This window comes from Neoarius graeffei, chromosome 28, assembly GCF_027579695.1.
Source record: "Neoarius graeffei isolate fNeoGra1 chromosome 28, fNeoGra1.pri, whole genome shotgun sequence".
NCBI lineage: Eukaryota > Metazoa > Chordata > Actinopteri > Siluriformes > Ariidae > Neoarius > Neoarius graeffei.
In genome coordinates this window covers 45,351,015-45,369,277 of record NC_083596.1, presented here as the reverse complement: position 1 = coordinate 45,369,277, position 18,263 = coordinate 45,351,015, and the positions used below count along the sequence as shown (strand labels likewise).

Here is an 18,263-nt window from a genome sequence, read left to right as displayed (position 1 = left end):
TGTATCTACAACCCTGCTTAGCCGATTCCATGTGTGTAGTTTATGAAATCTTTCTCCTACAGTAGCCAGTACTCTTCTAAATGAAGAAATATATAAATACATAATAGTAATTAGAAAAAATATGATTTATGTAACAATAGATAGATGATCATTGATACATGAATCCATGGGTTTAGAAGCTGAAGGTGACAATTCCATATTTCAATGCAAAATCACTAGCTGCTAAACTTGGTTTACACAGGCTGTGCACTGAAACCGTGCAAGCTCTCGGAGCCTGCTGGCAGTTCCGTAGGTGACGTCACGAATCTGGCTCCAGACTCCCTTGGGATTTTTCCAGACACCTTTTGTTATTTTATTTTGTTTCTGCTGTAGACAGATGGCCTTGTGTAAAATTACCCTTCTGGATGAGTGTGTAAAGGGACATACTTTCATATAAAAAAAAAAATGAAATTGGTCCAGGATATGCATTTTCAACCTTCCACTTTTCCCCTGATGAAGTCCTTTGTTGTGTTGGCAGTGTGTTTTGGGTCTCTGACTTGCTGCATGATGAAGTTCCTCCCAATTAGATTGGATGCATTTCTAAATCAAATAAATTGGCAGACAAAATATTTCTGTATACCACCATCATGAGTTACATCATTAATAGATAACTGAGCCCATTTCAGAAATAGCCATGCAAGCCCAAGCCATGACACCACGTCCACTGTGCTTGACTGATGAGCTCGCATTGTATGTACATGTTCAAATCAAATCTGAACTTCAGGATTCTAGTAATTCCTGTATCTGTGTTGTTCACTGAATTCAATGGATATATCTGTTTTAACTTGTTTTGTTTTATTAGATGCAAAAAGCATTAATGCTCATGAAAGGTAACATTTATATATCTATATGTATATATAATATTAACTGGAATTATTTTTTCAAAAATTAAGGTTATGATGAATGTAAAACAGTTACGAGACTTGATTTTGCTTTTTAGAATGGAAAACTAAAATCAGGGGTAATGAACAAGGACCTTCCTCTCAGGTGAGTATGCAAACATACAGGTTACTAAGAATAACAAAACACTATCACAATTTATTACTTTTTCTCCTGTCCTCCTCTGTGTTGACAGTTGTTTCTTGCTCCTTTTTTTCCTTTCAGAAAAGTACTGTAGAACAGATTTTAGTGAACTCAGTCAATTAGCAATCAAAATACGTGGTCCAATCAGCTTATTTACTAGATTCCTTTTAGGCAAAATCATTTGTTTCTGTGAGATTTTATATTTTTATTTCTAAGTATATCTGTGATTTTTGTACTCCGATACCCCATTCCATTCCAGATTTAGTCACCATGTGCCATTATGGTAATCTCCACTGTTCTAGGAAGGCTTTCCACTAGGTTTTGGAGTGTGGGATTTGTGGGATTCAGCTAGCCCTCGTCTTGTGTTCGTTTTCTATCACCATGCCCGGTGTTCTTGGGTCGGTTTCGACCCGTCTTTTAAATCAGCTAAAAAAGTCACAAGTAACAATGATTTGTCACCATTTTTTTCCTGATGTCTTGACTACTCTTTTAGGCTTCCATTTAGATGGAAATATTAGTTTTATTATTTTTTTGTCAAGAGTTTAAGGTTATTGTTTTCTGTGTACACCCCTTTATTTCAGTAGGAAAAAATTAAAAAGTAACCTCTTAAGTGTAATACAAATAATTAAAAAGATTTATTGTTACCTGGCTGTTACTGTGGGGTATTAGAACATATCTTGAAAAACAAATTTTTTTCATGTGTTTTTATTTTTGATTTTATTTACAATAGTTACATCTATGGTGTTCGCGTCGTTTTCGACCCATATATAATTACCACTGAGAAACAGGAAAAACAGAATCTTTTTCAGTGAATGAACTTTAATGTGACCATAACATGAAACAAAGAACAATGAAAATGAACAAGTCATGGCACAACATATAGATTTGTAAGGTCAAACAAACCCCTAATAATCCACCAAATCAAACCGATAAGGCCTACACTCATTTGTGTGCCTAAAAATCTCTCTCTCTCTCTGTGTGTGTGTGTGTGTGTGTGTGTTGTGTGTGTGTGTGTGTGTGTGTGTGTGTGTGTGTGTCTAGCACTAGAAGTCCCAGAGAGGGGCCATTTGGCCTTTTTACCTAGAAAACCCACAAGAGGGCCAATTGGCCCCAAGTCCTCCCTGTAGACACTCATTTTGTTATGGAAATGTGGCTGTTATGGCCCTTTTCCACTACCCTTTTTCAGCTCACTTCAGCTCGCTTCAGCTCACTTCAGCCCGACACGGCTCGCGTTTCGACTACCAAAAACCAGCACGACTCAGCTCGTTTCAGCCCTGCTTAGCCCCTAAAACTCGCACCGTTTTGGAGTGGGGCTGAAGCGAGCCAAACCGTGCCGACTGAGGTTGGGGGCGTGAGCAGACACTCCCCTGTGCACTGATTGGTGAGGAGGAGTGTCCTCACATGCCCACACACGCCCCGCGAGCGCGCTGGGATCTGTAAACACCGTAAACCCGGAAGGAGAATAATTATGAATTACGAGAATTTCTGAAGCCTTATGCGCCTCGCCTCATCTATACGCTCTTGCCAGTATCTGTCCGCGTTGTCGGTGACAACAAGCCACAGCACCAAGACCAGCAACACTAACGACTCCATGTCCTCCATGTTTATTGTTTACTATCCGGGTCGTGAGACTACCGCTTAAAAGCTCACTGAATCAGTGACATACAGAGCATCGTGGACGAGTTCGCGGAGCGCAAGGCTCGTCGTATGCCCTTCAAATAATGCGCGCAGTAGGCTATTGATGTTTTATTATGAGCCATGTACAGTATGTCGCCGAATGTTTTTTTGTTTCTGAGTTACATGTTCGTTTGAAGGACTTAATGTACAAAATAACATAGTTGCACCCCGTAGTGTTGAAATTGGTAAACACAGTGCATTCAGTGAGGTTTGCACCGCCCTCCTTTTATTTCTGACTCTTCCTGTCACCGCTGCAACCTCTGAGCGCTCATTCGTATGCCCTTCAAATAATGTGCGCAGTATAGGCTATTGATGTTTTATTATGAGCCATGTACAGTATCCTAATGTTTTTTGTTTCTGAGTTACATGTTCGTTTGAAGGACTTGATGTACTAAATAACATAGTTGCACCCGGTAGTGTTGAAATTGGTAAACACCGCAGTTGCGGACATTTTGTAGCCTAAAATGATGTTATGATAAGCTTTAATAAAGGGCCCGGTCATTTGCCCCGCCCCCGGCCCGGCTCTGACTTGTTCCGCCACTGTCACTGATGTCACTGTTTGCGCTGCTTAACGACATCACCTGACGTCCACCCACTTTCGCTAACTCCACCCAATGTGTCCACCCACTTCCAGCCAGCACGGTTCAGCGCGGTTGTAGTCGAAATGCAACTCCAACAGCCCCGCTCAGCTCGACTCAGCTCGACTCGGCACGGCACGGCTCAGCCGCGTTTGTAGTGGAAAAGCGGCATTAGTTACCTTACAGCTTAGAAATGAAATCTTACAATGCCTGTTGAATGTTGAATCTCTGCATCTTCGTTCCTTGGAGAGGAGCTTCTTTCACCACAAAATTCTTGAGGGAACTGAAGCGATAGTCCATGTGCACTGAGGTATTTATCCATCAAACAATTGTCTGGTTGCAGTCACATGAGTCGTTATGGTCACATGGGAATAGAATAGAATAGAATAGAATAGAATAGAATAGAATAGAATAGAATAGAATAGAATAGAGAATGTGAGAATAGAATGTGTTTTTATTCCTCATTCTCACATTCACACAGAAGTAGCCAACATGACTTCACCACTGAAGTGTGAAGTGTGTGAAGTGTGACCCCCTCACCCCACACACTGCCACTAACAGCCTCATTACCATAACAAAATGAGTGATTAGTGTCTTGGGGAAAAGCGGTCGGGCCAAATGGACCCCTAAGCTGAACTAATGGCACAAAACATATGTCAACATAATCCAAAAACTTCAAACTAGTGAGCTATTTATATACACAATATCATGATGTCATGCTAGTTCATAAGCTTGAATGGTTGGCAGAGGAGCTAGCTATATCAATTTTAGCTAGCAGTTCATTTATTTGTTCAGTTTTGGTTGTAATTATTGCTCCATAAACTACTTATTAAGAACCGGGTCGAAAACGACCCGAACACCACAATTGCTATATTTTTAATTAGAGCATAACAGAATTTTGGAAAAAAAATTTTTTTTTCTTATTTTGTAAAAATACAGGTGGCTGACAAAGTCAGAAAGCCTTGAGGCAAGAATCTAAACCCAAGGGCTTCGTTTACAAAGTCAAAGTTGAAAACGGGTCGGTGACGACCCGAACACAAGAGGAGGGCTAGAAGAGCATTAGTGAGGTCAGGCACTGATGTTGGGTGAGGAGGCCTGGGGTGCAGTCAGTGTTCCAGTTCATCCCAAAGGTGTTTAGTGAGGTTGAGGTCAGGGCTGTGCAGGCCACTTGAAGTCTTCCACTCCAAACTCTGCAAACCATGTCTTCATGGAGATTGCTTTGTGCACAGGGGCACTGTCATGCTGGAACAGACAAGGAACAAACAGCACAAAAAATCTGTGCAATTGTGTGCTTCCAACAATAGTCTGGCAAAGAACCACATATAGGTGTGGTCAGGTGTCTGCATATTTTTGGCCATGTAGTATATTTATTGAAACAGAATGTGCTTTTATTTAAAAATACTTGTAGTGTGTGTGTTTTTATATATATATATATATATATATATAAAATGATGCATTATTATAGAACATTCATTAAAAATAACTACTATGTCAACAGCCATGTGACCCAAGGGAAAGTCAGGCCAATCAGAAGATACCTGAATATGAACATACTTCTGGTAAGTGTTTGAACTTGGTAAGTTGTTTTACTGGTGATCTGCTTTCATGACCATAGCACACATGCACAAATAAGGCACAAGTCTACAATGTTGTGTATTCTTGGTATTTTTGTGACACTTGGTACAAGGGATTATGTGGCTTAGACCGCATGTTTGTCAAAAGGGGTTGGGTTTGGATGAATATATTTTCAGGAGGCGTGGTGAGGTGTGCTGCTGAGATAACCAGTCAAATAATTCTCTTTAAGCCAAGTGTATTCTGTGACCTAATTGTACTGAAATAGGTTGTGCCTTGTAATGATAGCCAGCTTGCTGATACAACTTATAGGAAATGTCTTTTCATAGATTTTATGTTGATATCATATGATAATATAATTTAAATGCACAGATGTGAATACAAGTGGTGCGTTTTTATTTTCAACACCAGCAGTCCAAAATACCAAATCACTTAAAAACATACAAGTGGTTCAATGTAGTGATATCAACCATATGCAGAGAGCAAAAGCATGGACGATAAAATGAGCAGAAGGTCATTAATGAACATGGACAGAATAATACAGCCTTAGAAGTCATGTTTATAGAGCACTAAATTCTATACATTACAAGATGCATTCTATATTGTACAGTTTAGGCATTTCATGAAAACTGATTCATTCAATCTCAGTGCATGAGCTGGATTTAAAAGTTTTCAGAATGTGCATGCTTTTTTACCAACAGAAAAACTTGACACAGAGATTACACGACTGGAAACATTCGCAAAGGAAGAAGTTGAAAATAAAATGGAGTCACTTCTGAAGGCAGGTAAGTGGTCAGACTAGTAATTTTATTGGAAGGTGTTTTATTGCTAACACACACACATGAGGGATCCACAGGTGATATTTTTAAGACTACATGGAAAGCTCATCCTCTGCTAAAATTTGATTAAAATGTGGTAATTGAAATATTTCCTCATGTAAACAGTTATAGTCTATATTATAGAGCACACAAGCTGAAATACAATACTTTAATGAATCACAATATCAAATATTCATCTCGGTGCAATATAACACTGTTCATACATTTTAAAGCAAACTGTTTTCGGTGGACAGCACAGCCTCTGGGGAAATGTCCATTGAAGCCACTTGTGTTCACTTTCAGTTTTGATAAGAATATGACGATGGAATGAAAGAAATTTGTTTGCCATTTGTTTAAACTCAGATATCAGGGATATTTTTTCCTTAAGTCCTGTCTCCAGTGAAAATTCTCCTCTGACTGAAAGTCAGAATTCATCACAAAAATAGAAATGACATTTCTTGCTTTGTTGTAGATTTTTGAGTTAATTCTTGCAACTAAACTGAGGCTGATGTTGCTGGAGGACTGGATCTGCTTGCACTTTACTTGAGTGTTTACATTTTATGCCGCTTTGTACTTCTGCTCCACTCTGTCAAAGGGGCAAATATTGTACTTTTTAAAAACCCCATTACGTTTGTCTGACAGCTGTAGTTACTATTTCCTTTTAAGATTACAATTTTTATACGCTTCCTTTCCAGGGAAGCCATGTGTGATTGGTGATTTTGAATTTGAATGTTTGCGATAAACTGAAGGATTAAATGTTCCTTTATGGTTAGAGAAATTATCCTACTTTTTGAGCTAAATTAACTATTTTTAAAAACCCTCTTTAAAAAACCCTACTTTTAAAAACCCACTTTATTATTTAAAGTGGAAATGCTAAGAGATTATTTGTCTTTATTCAAAGGAAAGATGACCACAACAGTATCGTTAGGGAAGAAGTACTTCATTCTTCTAACTGGAAAGACATTGAAGTCCGATGAACACTTCGTAACTCGGCTCAAAAATGAAGCAAACTGGCTGGAGAAGGTGGAGACAGTGAGTGCGTGTGATTTCATTCTGGCTTTCTGCCCTGTCGTTTCACGAGCTGGAACTGACATTGAAGCAGCCGTGAAAAAGCTTAATGATACTTCAGGTAGTCGACCATCTTTTCAAAATTATTTGATGTTTAAATTCATTTTAGTGTATGTAATGTGTGTGTGTGTGTGTGTGTGTGTGTGTGTGTAAAATAATATTTGCATGTTTTTTTTTCTCTCCCCCAAAGCCACAAAACCTGCTGTTCTGGTGGTGCTCCATCGCACGTTTGATCCAGAGTATGCTGCACCAGACAGCAGCAGAGCTGTAAACACAAAGAATATAATCACCTTCGACTGTCTGTTCCATGAAGATCAGGGATTACTGCAGTGCAAGAAAAATGATGACATCTTTAAACACATTAAAATGCAGACAAAACCACAGGTATTTAATTAATCTTTGAATCAAAGTATTTAATGAATCTTTACTGTCTTTATACCTTGAATTCCCATGAATAAGGGGTGATGTTTATTCTTTAAAAAAGGACACAGTACTAAAAATGAATGCATGCAAAAACAGTGATTTACAGTGAAGTGATATTTACACCTAGAACTATTCATGAAGCAATGTGACATTAGCATTTATATATAATCATAATAGTATATAATGTGCGATCGTACCTTAACATCACCAAAAAACTACTCACAGTGCAAATGCAACAGCATAACAGTAACCATACAAGAACATACTGCTCAGCAACTAAGCAGGGAAAACGCAGAGCTTAAATAGGGTGAATAAAATGGGTGTGGGTAAACACAGGAAGTGAGGCAGACGATAAAGGAAGGAATTCAACAACGTGCGTGTGGAGATGTGGGCTCAGGCCTCGGTCACATTGTGGTGCTTTCAGAACCATTGTGCATGGCGTCAGTTCCAGAATTTGATCAGAGTTTTGCCATGCAGTCAGCTTCTTTATATTCTCGTATAGTTTCAAGGTATGCCTTAGGGATTTTCCTCTGTTTAACAGTTACAGATGAGCCTGGGTGTTTGCAATTTGTGGCCTGGCCAGAATGGGGGTGGGATGCCTCAGAATTGAGATTTAAGTCCAATAGTCCAAATCCAAACAGGAAGTAGGAGTTCCGAGTAGAGGGACGTGTCCCATAAGTGATTTAAACAGTGTTCACTGGGTACATATTGCAGATGATGTTGGTTCTCTGGCTGCATAAGCATACATCCATGGCAGGATGGGTTAAGTGTTGACCAGTCTCAATATCAGTCTGAGGATCAGTAAAGCCAGTGTCTGAGTATTTTTTATCCAGTCTTAAACCTTCCACTTTTCCCCTGATGAAGTCCTTTGTTGTGTTGGCAGTGTGTTTTGGGTCTCTGACTTGCTGCATGATGAAGTTCCTCCCAATTAGATTGGATGCATTTCTAAATCAAATAAATGGGCAGCCAGAATGTTTCTGTAGACCACCATCATGAGTTATATCATTAGTAGAAAACTGAGCCCATTTCAAAAGTAGCCATGCAAGCCCAAGCCATGACACCACGTCCACTGTGCTTGACTGATGAGCTCGCATTGTATGTACATGTTCAAATCAAATCTGAACTTCAGGATTCTAGTAATTCCTGTATCTATGTTGTTCACTGAATATTTCAATGGATATATCTGTTTTAACTTGTTTTGTTTTATTAGATGCAAAAAGGATTAATGTTCTTGAAAGGTAACATTTATATATCAATATGTATATATAATATTAACTATATTTTTTTTTCAAAAATTAAGGTTCTATTTCGTTTCTCCTGACCGCCAGAGGCGGTGCTTTCAGCACATGTATATCCATCACACGAACGTGCAGGTCGAGTAATAGTAACAACAAAGTCACGTGTGACCTGGGTGACGTCACCCCGTGACCCCGGCATAAAAGACCGGTAAACCCAGGAAGTGACCTCTTGCATCTTCTCGCGTTTGCAGGTTGCGAGTTGGATTGGAATTTGGACAAAGCACTGTGTTAGTTTCGTTACCCGTAGGGTTGGGGCTGTGCTTACGCATCCTCCAAGAAACTGCGTTAAGTCCACCAATTCTTTTTCTCTTGTCGTTATATTCGTATTGATTTGTTACTCCGTCAAGCTGAGTGCTCTCGCTCGGTGGAGTTAGCTGATTAGCCCTCCGGGGCGGTGTCCTCACCGCTGGAGGCTGGCTTGTTTTTTGTTCAGGTAAGCGGTTTTCATTCATTTAAATTAAAGCGGTGTTTCTCGCCGCTGTTATCAGTTCTGTGGCGCACAGCGCCTATCCTTGTTAATATTATCAACCGCCTTGTTTTGTGTAGCCTTGCCTCCGGCCTGCTCACGGGCCGGCTGTCTTGTGTGTTGTATTCGTATTGTTTGTTACTCCGTTAAGCTGAGTGCTCTCGCTCGGTGGAGTTAGCTGACTAGCCCTCCGAGGCGTGTACTCGCCGCTGGAGGCCGGCTTGCTTTCGTTCAGGTAAGCGGTTTTCATTCATTTAAATTAAAGCGGTGTTTCTCGCCGCTGTTTATCAGTTCTGTGGCGCACGGTGCCTATCCTTGTTAATATTATCGACCGCCTTATTTTGTGTAGCCTTGTCTCCGGCCTGCTCACGGGCCGGCTGTCTTGTGTGTGTTGTATTCGTATTGTTTGTTACTCCATTAAGCTGAGCGCTCTCGCTCGGTTGAGTTAGCTGACTAGCCCTCTGAGGCGGTGTTCTCGCCGCTGGAGGCCGGCTTGTTGTCGCTCAGGTAAGCGGTTTTCATTCATTTAAATTAAAGCGGTGTTTCTCGCCGCTGTTTATCAGTTCTGTGGCGCACGGCGCCTATCCTTGTTAATATTCCCGACCACGGGTGTGTTCGCCCGGTTGTTTTTCATTGCCGCCTGATTGTTTATATTGGGATACTTACTTGGGGTGTTCTCGCCCTATTTTTTAAGTTCCCTTCTGCCAGCCAGGTGTCATGGACCTATTCTCTCGCTGCGCCAACTGCCGGGCCCCCTCGAGCCGGAGGACGGCCACCGCGAGTGCCCCTCGTGCCTGGGTATTGATCACCTGCGGCACGGGCTGACGGACATGGCCTGCGCAGACTGCATGTGCCTGAGTGTGGCTGCGTGGACCACCAGGCTGGCTCGGTTGGATCCTCCGTCTGACAGCCCCCGGGCCTCGGGGGGACAGGACATGGTGCCGGCTGCAGCAGCGGGGCCCAGCAAGCGCCGTGGGGCTCCCCCACGCGTCTCCACTTCTAAGGCGAAAAAGAAGCGCTCGGGCGATTTGGCTCGGAAGGTGGAGGTGATGTCCACCGAGCTGGAGGAGATGAAGGCCCTGCTGGCGAATCTCCAGCCTCCGCCACAGGGCAGCAGTGTTCCCGCAGCCACCCCTTCTGCCTGGCAGCCCGACCGTTCACCATCACCACCGCTTCTGTCACCGGCCGTTGATGCACGCGGCCTGGATGAACTGTCGATCCGGGCGTCGGAGAGCTTTGACTGCTGTGGGTCTGACGGTCACGACTCCACCTCTCCGGCCGGTTCCCAGGCCACCAGCCATGGCACCGTGGCAGCGTCGGAAGGCGGACGCTCATCCATCCAGCCAACGCTGAGGGCTGCATTGGCCCGTCTGGGGTTGGACACGCCCCCGGTGGCCCAGCATCAGAGCGCTTTCTTCAGAGGTTCCACACAGCCTTCCTCATTGTCTGTTCCGCCCTCGGCCCCATACATCGAGGAGTTACAGAGGTGTTGGGCGGACCCTAGACGCCTTTCCCACCTCCCTAGTGACTGCAGGGCCCTGGCAGCAATGCAGGACGCCCCTACCTACAGCCTCCAGCAGATGCCCAACATTGAGCCCTCCATGGCTGCCCTCGTCCTTTCGCCCAACGAGGGAACTGGGTTATGTCGTATCTCAGCCTCGCCCGCCGGCAGATATGGCTGGCACAGTCCCCTCTGGCCGAGCCCGACCGGCGTGTGCTGCGCTCTCTCCCTGTTGTCCCCGGGGAGCTGTTTGGCGAGGCCGCTCAGCAAGCCCTGGACCGGAGTGCCCAGGTCGTCCAGGCGCGACAGCAGTTCGCTGGCCTCCACCAGGTCCACCACCATGGCAATGCTGCCCAGTCCTTCAGGGGGCCCGCACCGACTCTGTCTCGGCCACGCACCCGCCAGGAGACCAGACGGGTTGATGACTTTCATCGCCCCACCACCTCCCGGACCCGCGGTGCCGCCCCCTACACCCAGTCCGCTCCTTGTCGCCCCCATGGTGACCGACGGGGGTGCTCTGGACGGCGCTGACATCAGCGCACCGGCGGTCGGCTGCTTTTCCAGCGAACAGCTCCAAAGCTGGAGAGCGTTGACCCCAGACCCCTGGGTGCTGGTGACCCTCACCGAGGGTTACCGCATCCAGTTCTGCCGCCGACCGCCGCGTTTTCATGGGGTCAAACACACCACCGTGAGCCATCCGGGGAAGTCCCTCGTCCTCCGGCAGGAAATCGCCACCCTCCTGGAGAAAGGAGCAAAATCTCCCGTCGACAGGCAGAGACAGCAAGGTAGGTTCTACTCCAGGTATTTTCTGGTTCCGAAGAAGGACGGCGGTATCCGCCCGATCCTCGACCTGAGGTCCCTCAACTCCCACTTGAAGACCATGAGATTCCGCATGCTGCGTACAGTGGATGTCTTACACCACACCCAGGCGGGCGACTGGTTTGCCACCATCGACCTGAAAGACGCCTACTTCCATGTTCCCATTGCGCCACACCACAGGCAGTTCCTGCGGTTTGCCTTCGAGGGCCAGGCTTTCGAGTTCAATGTTCTGCCCTTTGGGATATCGCTGGCACCCCGTGTGTTCACCAGGTGTGTGGCAGCGGCATTGGCACCACTTCAGGCAAGGGGTTTGCGTGTCCTGCCTTACCTGGACGACTGGCTCGTCTGTTCACGGTCAGCAGCTCAGGCCCGCACCGACATCGCGACTGTGCTCTCGCATGTCGCAGAGCTGGGGCTCAGGGTGAATTACAAGAAGAGCTCGCTGGTGCCCAGCCAGGAGACGACTTTCTTGGGCATGCACCTGGATTCGAGGTCGTTGATGGCAACCCCCTCCCAGACCAGGATCCACAACATCCGCCTGCTGCTTGGCCGCTTCGGACGGGGCAGGTCACTCGCCCTGAAGACCTTTCAGCGCCTGCTGGGCATGCTTACGGCAGCCTCCTCTCTGGTCCCGCTGGGACTCCTGGACTTGCGCCCGCTTCAGAGGTGGCTCAACGGTCTCCACCTCCACCCGGTGCTGCACGGGCACAGGCTCGTGAAGGTGACGGATATTTTTTTCAGGCTCCTCCATCCATGGAGGAGGAGGGCTTACCTTCTGCTGGGTGTTCCGCTGGCGGCTATCCCCTCCCGGAGGGAGGTCATCACCACAGATGCTTCCCTGGGAGGCTGGGGTGCAGTCTGGCAATGCCGGACCGTCGGAGGCTACTGGAGTCCAGGGCAGCGACAGCAGCACATCAACGTGCTGGAGCTACAGGCTGTGTTCCTCGGCCTACAGCACTTCCTCCCAGGCCTGGCCGGCAGACACGTTCTGGTGTGGACGGACAACGCTACGGTAGTGTACTACATCAACCACCAGGGAGGCACCAAGTCCCTCCACTGTTTGGAAGTGGCCGGCCAACTTCTGCGGTGGGCCCATCGACATCTCTTGAGCCTGCGTGCCATGTACTTGCCAGGCACTGCCAACAGGGCAGCGGATCTGCTGTCCCGCCAGGACCCCGATCCTGGGGAATGGGGACTCAACCCAGCGGTGGTTCTCGCCATCTGGGAACATTTTGGCAGGGCAGAGGTGGACCTCTTTGCCTGCCAGGAGTCGACACACTACCCTCTGTGTTCAGCCTCCACGGCCCCAGCTCTCTGGGCCAGGATGCACTGGCGCATGCTTGGCCGAGGCAACTGCTGTATGCCTTCCCCCCTCTGCCGCTGATCGTGCCAACCCTACACAGGGTTGCGATGGACCACCACGGGCTGCTGCTTGTCGCCCCTCGGTGGCCGGGCCGAGTGTGGTTTCCCAAGTTGCTGCAACTTCTGAACGGCGACCCCTGGTGCCTGCCAGTGAGGACGGACCTGCTATCACAGCTGGGAGGGCAGATCTGGCACCCGGATCCAGCCCGTCTGCAGCTCTGGGTGTGGCCGCTGAAGGGCCGGACACCCTGCTAGGTCTTTGTGAGCCGGCAGTGGTCAACACCATTGCAAGCTCTCGGGCACCCTCCACCAATGCCCTCTACGCCAACAGATGGAGGCTTTTCTCCAACTGGTGCTTAACTCGGGGGGAGGAGCCTACATGCTGCCCCCTGCTGACCATTCTACTGTTCCTCCAGTCTCTGTTTGATAAGGGTCTTACTCCTTCCACCATCAAGGTCTATGCAGCTGCCATCTCTGCTCAGCATGCCAGAGTTGGGGGAAGGATCGTGGGGTCCCACCCCTTGGTGGCACGTTTCTTGAAGGGTGCTCTCCGGTTGAGACCCCCCCGACGGAGCCGGGTACCCATATGGGATCTTCACTTGGTGCTGCAGGCTCTCTGCGACGCACCGTTTGAGCCCCTGCTCACGGCAGACATTTCATGGCTCTCCCTGAAGACTGCTTTTCTTCTGGCCATTACATCGAGGCGCGTCGGGGAATTACACGCGCTGTCAGTCAGTGGGGAGTGCCTGCAGTGGCACTCCGGCGACAGTGGGGTCACTCTGTGGCCTAACCCCTCTTTCCTCCCGAAGACCCTCTCTGCTACCTTCGTCAACCAGCCCCTTAGCCTTGTGGCGTTCGAGGCGGGCCATGGTGAGAGGTCAGAACTTTTGTGCCCAGTTCGCGCCCTCAGGGTGTACGTGTCCCGTACAGAGGGCTTCCGTAGGAGTGATGCCCTGTTTCTGTGCCACACAGGGCCGAGGAGGGGTCTGGCGCTCTCTAAGCAGAGGCTATCCAAGTGGATAGTCGAGGCCATATTACATGCCTACAGGCACAGTGGCTCCCCGATTCCTCCGGCTGTCAGGGCGCACTCTGCACGGGGCGTGGTGGCCTTATGGGCATCACTGAAGGGCATGCCCCTTTCAGACATATGCAGCGCAGCCTCCTGGGCTTCCAGCTGCACCTTCACCAGGTTTTACCGTCTTAATGTCGTCCCACATAATCCTGTGGCGACGGCCGTCATTCCAGGCCCGTCGCAGCAGCACTGAGTACGGGTAGGCACTCCTCATGACCTGGTTGGCATTAGTCATCCATGTGCTGAAAGCATCGCCTCTGGCGGTCAGGAGAAACGAAATAGAATGAGGGTTATGTATATAACCGCGGTTCTATGAGTTTCGGATGACCGCCAGAGCTTGGCAGTCACTCGGAGTGTACACGAGAAGATTTGCCAAGAGGTCACTTCCTGGGTTTACCGGTCTTTTATGCCGGGGTCACGGGGTGACGTCACCCAGGTCACACGTGACTTTGTTGTTACTATTACTCGACCTGCACGTTCGTGTGATGGATATCCATGTGCTGAAAGCACCGCCTCTGGCGGTCATCCGAAACTCATAGAACCGCGGATATATACATAACCCTCGTTATGATGAATGGAATACAGTTAATAGACTTGATTTTGCTTTTTAGGATTACCCAGAAGTGACAGTAGTAATGAGCAAGGACCTTCCTCCCAGGTGAGTATGAAAACACACAGGTTACTTAGAATAACAAAACATTGTCACAATTCCTTACTTTGTCTCCTGTCCTCCTCTCTCTGAATCTGTGTTGACAGTTGTTTGTTGGTCTTCTTTTTTTTTTTTTCCCCAGAAAAGTACTGTAGAACAGAAGTCAGTGAACTCAGTCAATTAGCAATGAAAATACGTGGTCCAGGATACTTATGTCATAGATTTGTTTGAGGCAAAATTATTTGTTTCTGTGAGATTTTATGTTTTTATTTCAAAGTATAGCTGTGGGTTTTATTTGTTTATTTTTTTACTCCAACACCCCATTTCGTTCCCAATTTAGTCACCATTTGCCATTATGGTAACCTCCACTGTTCTAGGAAGGCTTTCCACTAGGTTTTGGAGTGTGGGATTTGTGGGATTCAACTACAAGAGCATTAATGAGGTCAGGCACTGATGTTGGGTGAGGAGGCCTGGGGTGCAGTCAGTGTTCTAGTTCATCCCAAAGGTGTTGAGTGAGGTTGAGGTCAGGGCTGTGCAGGCCACTTGAGGTCTTCCACTTCAAACTTTGCAAACCATGTCTTCATGGAGATTGCTTTGTGCACAGGGACACTGTCATGCTGAAATAGACAAAGAACAAACAGAACAAATAATCTGTGCAATTGTGTGCTTTCCACAACAGTTTGGCGAGGAACCACATATGGGTGTGGTCAGGTGTCTGCATATTTTTGGCCATGTCGTATATTGATTGAAGCAGAATGTGTTTTAATTTAAAAACACACACATATATATAATGATGCATTATTATAGAACATTCATTAAAAATGATTATGATGTCAACACCCACGTGACCCAGGGGAAAGTCAGGCCAATCAGAAGATACCTGAATATGAACATGCTTCTGGTAAGTGTTTGAACTTGGTAGGTTGTTTTACTGGTGATCTGCTTCCATGACCATAGCACACATGCACAAATAAGGCACAAGTCTACAATGTTGTGTATTCTTGGTATTTTTGTGACACTTGGTACAGGGGATTATTTAATCCCCTATTATTTAATTCTTCCTTGGACATTTCAGTTCTGTAATTTTCAAACTTCTTTGAGCTTTTGAACCAGTCTAAAAAAAATTTAAAGAAATTTTAATGCTTCAAGATGAAGAATGTAAACAAACTGGTGAAATGACAGTAGCAATTTGTGAAAAGCGTGATTATAATAATAATTCTTGAAAAATTAAAAAAGATTTGTTCTTACCATCATCAAATACTTTCATTCCATATTTTGTTGCTTTTTGTATTTTTTTGGGTTTTGTTTTTGAGTAGAGCTTTTATTTCATCCTCAGTTGGTTCAGCAACATTTGCTGCCATTTTGTTTTTCTCTACTCACGGTATATGAGCTGATAGCCTAGTAGTAGAGTAGCCAATCAGAACATGCCATTGCTCATATCCAGTGACTGTAGATAGAATAATAGCTAATATATTATTGGACACATTTAAGTGCCTAATCTCTGACTAGGTAGGTTATGTTGACATCCATCATCTATACCACTTATCCAAGAGGCAGGGTTCACCTTGAGCAGGTCTCCAGTCTATCACAGAGACAAACAACCATTCAAACTCACATTCACACATATGGGCAATTTAGAGTAGCCAGTAGACTGAATCCACATGTTTTTGGACTGTGGGAGGAAACCGGAGGAACCCATGCAGGGACAGGAGGCCATAGTCAGCCGTCAGGTTCGAACCCAGAACCTTCTTGCTGTGAGGCGACAGCGCTAATCACAGCACCACCTAGATTATGTTAATAAAATAAAAATTTCTCTTTGTTTTCACAACTATTTTAACTATTAGGCATTTGGTTGTAGTTCAGTATAGCTGTCCATCTGGTTTTGAACCTGAGTGTAATCAGTTTTAAGAAAGTATGCAATCATTTACAAATTGGGATGCAAAAATATCCAGTTTTGCGAGTGGTCGAGTGTGAGCGAGAAACAAGTACAGGCAGTTTAAATCCTGTACGCTGAACACCTGTACAGTATATTCTGTTCAGCTTCAAATGTATTAAAATGACAGTATGATAAAAGAATTGAGTGTTCTGAAAAAGTGAAAATGCTTGTTATTGATATGTTTACTTCTTTTAGGAGTCAAGGATTTCTTGGTTGCCATTTAATGTATCTATTTTAAATGATTATAGTTTCTGCACATTTATAAGGGATCACAATAAAAATGTGCTCATCTCATCTCATTATCTCTAGCCGCTTTATCCTGTTCTACAGGGTCGCAGGCAAGCTGGAGCCTATCCCAGCTGACTACGGGCGAAAGGCGGGGTACACCCTGGACAAGTCGCCAGGTCATCACAGGGCTGACACATAGACACAGACAACCATTCACACCTACGGTCAATTTAGAGTCACCAGTTAACCTAACCTGCATGTCTTTGGACTGTGGGGGGAAACCGGAGCACCCGGAGGAAACCCACGCAGACACGGGGAGAACATGCAAGCTCCGCACAGAAAGGCCCTCGCCGGCCACGGGGCTCGAACCCGGACCTTCTTGCTGTGAGGCGACAGCGCTAACCACTACACCACCGTGCCGCCCTAAAAATGTGCTGTTATTGCTATTAATTTGTTATTATTTAACTATTCCAATGGTTTCAAGTTGGTTGCCGACTTCGCCTTTTCCTGCTGGATGCACTACGGTAACACTCTGACTTTAATATTGTAATAATAAAATATATTGGAAAAACTATCTACAAAACAACTAAAATAATCTGTCTAAGAATCTGTTTTATGGATTTGTAGCATGTGGGGAGCAAATTATTGCATTATTCTCTTTTAAATAAGAATGAATTCATAAAAGCCGCAAAACATGATTTTAGTACTTCTTTTTACTGTTCATTATTTTCCATGTGAAGCCACACTTTCTGAATTAATAGTTATCATATGTAGTTTAGTAATATAATCATTTTAATACCAAAGGAAAATAAAAACTTAAAAGCTCTGTTTTGTTGGTTATCATTCTTGACGCAGTGTTGGAGCTAAAGGGCAGAAAACTAATGATACTAACGATCATTCTGAAAGCATGCACACTTATGAGTGATGGATAAGCATGACCCAGTCATTTTAGCAACAGTGTAAAATTTTGCAGTTGATAGATATTGTTAATGATAATCACAGTACAAGCTTAAGAATCTGATTTGTTCCAGAGACGTGTGCATTACATTTTACTTTATACTTTTGATTAAAAAATGTGTCTTGTATTTTTTTGTAGGTCACAAATCAGCAAGAAGACAAGACAGAAAAGATGCAGGCTCTGAAGACGAATGAGAATGACTGTATGTATTCAGTATGTCTGAACTTTAAGTCAGCAGTTGGTTAACAGTGATTTAAAAAGTGTGTTCTGATGGTTTTGACGTGTCATTATTATTATGATTATTACACACAGACTGTTTAAGTGGTCAGGTGAATGAAACCGATTTAATCCAAAACTTAATAACGTAACAAAAGTTTGGCCTTTGAATGCTGTCAACTTTGGTCTTAAGTGTTAATTGTCAGATCATATTCATAAATAATGATCATAAATTAGGCCATAAATCTGTTAAATCTGTGCTGATTTACAACCCCGATTCCAAAAAAGTTGGGACAAAGTACAAATTGTAAATAAAAATGGAATGCAATGATGTGGAAGTTTCAAAATTCCATATTTTATTCAGAATAGAACATGGATGACATATCAAATGTTTAAACTGAGAAAATGCATAATTTAAATAGAAAAATTAGGTGATTTTAAATTTCATTACAACAACACATCTCAAAAAAGTTGGGACAAGGCCATGTTTACCACTGTGAGACATCCGCTTTTCTATTTACAACAGTCTGTAAACGTCTGGGGACTGAGGAGACAAGTTG

The 18,263-nt window shown here is 45.0% G+C and overlaps 1 protein-coding gene across 3 annotated transcripts in view; it reads left to right on the top strand.

The window, feature by feature from the left end:
* LOC132875720 (interaptin-like) overlaps positions 1-18,263 on the top strand; it is a 40,673-nt gene that overhangs the window by 17,450 nt on the left and 4,960 nt on the right. For all 3 annotated transcript variants that reach the window (XM_060912718.1, XM_060912719.1, XM_060912720.1), the window contains exons 6-14: positions 842-869; positions 980-1,026; positions 4,816-4,876; positions 5,591-5,674; positions 6,609-6,836; positions 6,966-7,159; positions 8,409-8,436; positions 14,328-14,374; positions 17,626-17,689. In XM_060912718.1, the coding sequence (XP_060768701.1) occupies positions 842-869; positions 980-1,026; positions 4,816-4,876; positions 5,591-5,674; positions 6,609-6,836; positions 6,966-7,159; positions 8,409-8,436; positions 14,328-14,374; positions 17,626-17,689 (781 nt within the window). The remainder of the gene's footprint in view (positions 1-841; positions 870-979; positions 1,027-4,815; positions 4,877-5,590; positions 5,675-6,608; positions 6,837-6,965; positions 7,160-8,408; positions 8,437-14,327; positions 14,375-17,625; positions 17,690-18,263) is intronic.